The sequence below is a fragment of the Myotis brandtii genome, unplaced genomic scaffold (genome assembly GCF_000412655.1).
Source record: "Myotis brandtii unplaced genomic scaffold, ASM41265v1 scaffold342, whole genome shotgun sequence".
NCBI lineage: Eukaryota > Metazoa > Chordata > Mammalia > Chiroptera > Vespertilionidae > Myotis > Myotis brandtii.
The window spans coordinates 11,181-15,071 of NW_005363166.1; the positions used below are offsets into that span (position 1 = coordinate 11,181).

A 3,891-nucleotide genomic window follows, 5' to 3' on the forward strand; every position below is an offset into this window, starting at 1 on the left:
TGGGGGTGGGGCTTGGGGTAAATGGGGGGGAAAAGGAGGACCTATGTAATACTTTCAGCAATAAAGATTAAAATAAATAAAAATAAAAAAAGAGGCACCCGCTAAGTTCCTGATGGATGAGATACCATTGCTTTCAAATGGTTCAGAAAAAAAATACAAATAAAATGAAAATATATTTTATCAATTCGTAAAAATAAATGAAGGTTCTGAAGCTGTTAAAAAAAAAACATAGGTCATTAAAAATTCCAAATTAAAACACAAAGAAAAACTAATGAAGCATACAGAAAAGAACATCCAAAAACTATGGACAATATCAAATTATCTAACAGATGTGTAATTAGAATCCCAGAGAGAGAAAAGAGCCCAGCCCATGTGGCTCCATGGCTGAACATCGACCTATGAGCCAGGAGCTCACAGTGCGATTCTCGGTCAGGGCACATGCCCGGGTTGCGGGTAGAGGGTGTGCAGTAGGCAGCTGATCAATGATTCTCGCTCATCATTGATGTTTCTCCCTCTCCCTCTCCTTTTCTCTCTCTGAAATCAATAAAAACTTATTTTTAAAAATTTTCTAAAAATAGTGGTGATGGTTGCACAACTTTAAATATACGAAAAAATCAGACTTGCATAATTTTAAAAAGTGAATTTTATCACTTTTATAATCAATAAAGCTACTAATTTTAAAAAACTCTATGAAGGCCCTGTCCAGGTAGCTCAGTTGGTTAGGGCATCATCCTGGCACACCAAGGTTGTAGGTTCAATCCTCTGTCAGGGCATATACAGGAGTCAACTAATGAATGCATAAATAAATGAAACAACAAATTTATGTTTCTCTCTCAAAATCAATAAAACACTATGAGAGAAGAAAAAAAATGCCCTTCTTTAGATTAGTCCTCTGTATCTTTCTAAATATTTACTGTGAGTGCTGCTGCTGATACCTTTTCTGTTTTGATTTGGGGAAAGTAGATGAAGTATGGCTGCCTGTGGCTTGTGTTCTGACATCGCTGCCACTCATAGAATCCATCTGCTAGAACAACACAGCGTCTTCCCTTTCCCAGAGGCACCTGAGGGAAAATGTGAGCAAGATACGGTCTTAGTGATAGAATCACGTTTCATGGACTTGAGTTAAAATCTTATGTCTGCCCGGCAGTGTGGCTCAGTAGTTGATCATCAACCCAAGAACCAAAGAGGTCACTGGTTCCAATTCCCAGTCAGGGCACATACCCAGGTGGCAGGCTATATCCCCAGTAGGGGGTGTGCAGGAAGCAGCTGATTAATGATGTATCTCACTCATCTCATTTATGTTTCTATCTATCCCTCTCCTTTTTCTCTCTAAAAATAAAAAATTATACATTAAAAAAAATCTTGGGTCTGATTTTTAGCCAGTTTGGCTCAGTGGATAGAATGTTGGCCTGTGAACTGAAGGGCCTGGGGTTCAATTCTGATCAAGGGCATATGCCCAGGTTGCAGGCTCGATCTGCAGTAGGGGGCATGCAGGAGGCAGCCAAGCAATGATTCTCTCTCATCATTGATGTTTCTATCTCTCTCTCCCTTTCCCTTCCTCTCTGAAATCAATAAAAATGTATTTAAAAATAATAATCGCCCTAGCTGGTTTTACTCAGTAGATAGAGCATCTGCCTGTGGACTGAGGGGTCCCAGGTTCAATTCCGGCCAAGGGCACATGACTGGGTTGTGGGCTTGATCCCCAGTGGGGGACATGCAGGAGGCAGCCGATCAATGATTCTCTCTCATCATTGATGTTTCTGTCTTTCTCTCCCTCTCCCTTCCTCTCTGAAATCAATAAAAATATATTTAATAAAAATAAAATAATCTTGGGTTTGCCAGTGTGTGATCTTAGAGTAGTTATTTCTCTGTGCCTCAGTTTTCACATGTATAAAGTCACCGTCACACAGATGTTGAAAAGATTAAATGTACACAACAGCAATAGCTCTCTAACAAATAGGCACTTGTGGTAGCTGGTCTCCAAAGTTGGTTCCCCAATGAACCATGCATCCCAGTATTCATCTCCCATGTAGTTCCCTCCCACAATGATTTTGGGCTGGGCCAATAGCGTGCCATAGAAGTGATGCTATATGACTTCCATGGCTAGGTCACAAAATCCTGCAGCTCCTGCCCTACTGTCTTGAATCATGAGCTTTGGTAAGCCAGACGCCATGTAAAAAGACTGACTATCCTGACAACCCCAGCTGTGCATGTGGAAAGGCTTTCACTTATTCTACCCACGCCATCTGGGATGTCAGACATGTGGGTAAAGAAGCTATCTTAGCCCTAATCGGTTTGGCTCAGTGGATAGAGCGTCGACCTGCAGACTGAAGGGTCCCAGATTTGATTCTGGTCAAGGGCATGTACCTTGGTTGCGGGCACATCCCCAGTAGGGAGTGTGCAGGAGGCAGCTGATCGATGTTTCTCTCTCATCGATGTTTCTAACTCTCTATCCCTCTACCTCTCCCTTCCTCTCTGTAAAAAATCAATTAAAAATATATATATATATGAAGCCATCTTAGCCCTAGCTGGTTTGGCTCAGTGGATAGAGCATTGGCCTGTGGACTGAAGGGTCCCAGGTTCGATTCCCGGTTGGGAGCACATGGCTGGGTTGCAGGCTCAATCCGAAGTGGGGGACATGCAGGAGGCAGCCGATCCATGATTCTCTCTCATCACTGATGTTTCTCTCTCTCTCTCTCCCTCTCCCTTCCTTTCTGAAAAAATAAAAAAAGAAACTATCTTAGACATCCAGCCCCAGCTGTCATCTGATTATAACTACACAAGTGAAAATTGTCCACTTGAGCACAGTCAACCCACAAAATATAAGAAATAATATAGTTGATTTGTTAAACCACCAAACTTTGGCATGGTTTATTACACAGTAATAAATAAAACAGCATTCAACACTTTGGGACCTTAAGAGCGGTTCCAAAGAGAACCTTATTTTACTTTTCAGGTACCTAAGGCTCTAATAGCTCTGTTCATAAACAGTACCTTTCCCTAGATGAGCTACCTACCTTGAAGGACCGTTTCTCCATTATGGTATCACTACGGCAGTTGCTCGTGTTGAACTGCAGTTTGGAAGGATCATCTTCTTTGAACCAAGATGGGACCAAGCCCCATCGCATAGGAGCAATGATACGCTCAGATGAGTCTGCACCCTGCCAAAGGTTAATATGATCCAGTGAGGAGACCATAATAAAATTTTAAAAACCAAATTTAGCATATGCATTACATTACTATTAGTATCAAAACACAAAGAATAGAGAAAAGATTATTAAAAAGGAAAGATTCTACTTGAAAACAATTTTAGTAATTTATCATGATGTAACTTGTGTTCTTTAGCAATTATATTTATGGGAATGTAAGACACTCTGCTTGGGTAGAATAGGGGATATAAAGAGATTCTGTTCCTACAAACATTAGTGTCTACTAAGGAATGTGCTTAGTTTTTCCCCTTACAAGAAGAGAACATAAGGAAGTATGTACACAAAATTTTCCAAATTTCTACTTGTGTTTTTTTCCCTTTACTGATTCTATTGTGTATCTTTTCACTGTTATAAAGCTTAGCCACTATATGCCTTATATGTTGAGTCCCTCTAAAATTTTCCAAATGTGGGGGCAGTTTTGGCCCCCAACACATGGCTGTTATACTTTTTTTGGCATTTGGCCCTTGAGAATTTGATAAAATTTACAGATTGAAGTGCACATACACACTATTCTGCATAGCATAGTACGCATGGAAGAAACCAATGGTAGAGTACATTTTCACTGCTACTACAATAGTCCAGGGATCTGATAACGATACAGTAGCTCTGGTGACAGTAGTGAAAATAAAAAACATTTAAAAGATAGAAAAATGAAACTGCGGTGCAACTGGAAAAATAAAAC

At 40.3% G+C, this 3,891-nt stretch overlaps 1 protein-coding gene across 1 annotated transcript in view; it reads right to left on the bottom strand.

Annotated features, from left to right (window-relative positions):
• Positions 1-3,166, bottom strand: part of HMCES (5-hydroxymethylcytosine (hmC) binding, ES cell-specific) — an 11,917-nt gene extending 8,751 nt beyond the window's left edge. Inside the window, exons 1-2 of the mRNA XM_005871458.2 lie at positions 3,018-3,166; positions 936-1,061 (exon numbers count right to left, since the gene is read on the bottom strand). Of these exons, the coding sequence (XP_005871520.2) occupies positions 936-1,061; positions 3,018-3,128 (237 nt within the window). The 5' untranslated portion in view covers positions 3,129-3,166. The remainder of the gene's footprint in view (positions 1-935; positions 1,062-3,017) is intronic.
• Between the last annotated feature and the right edge of the window lie 725 nt (positions 3,167-3,891).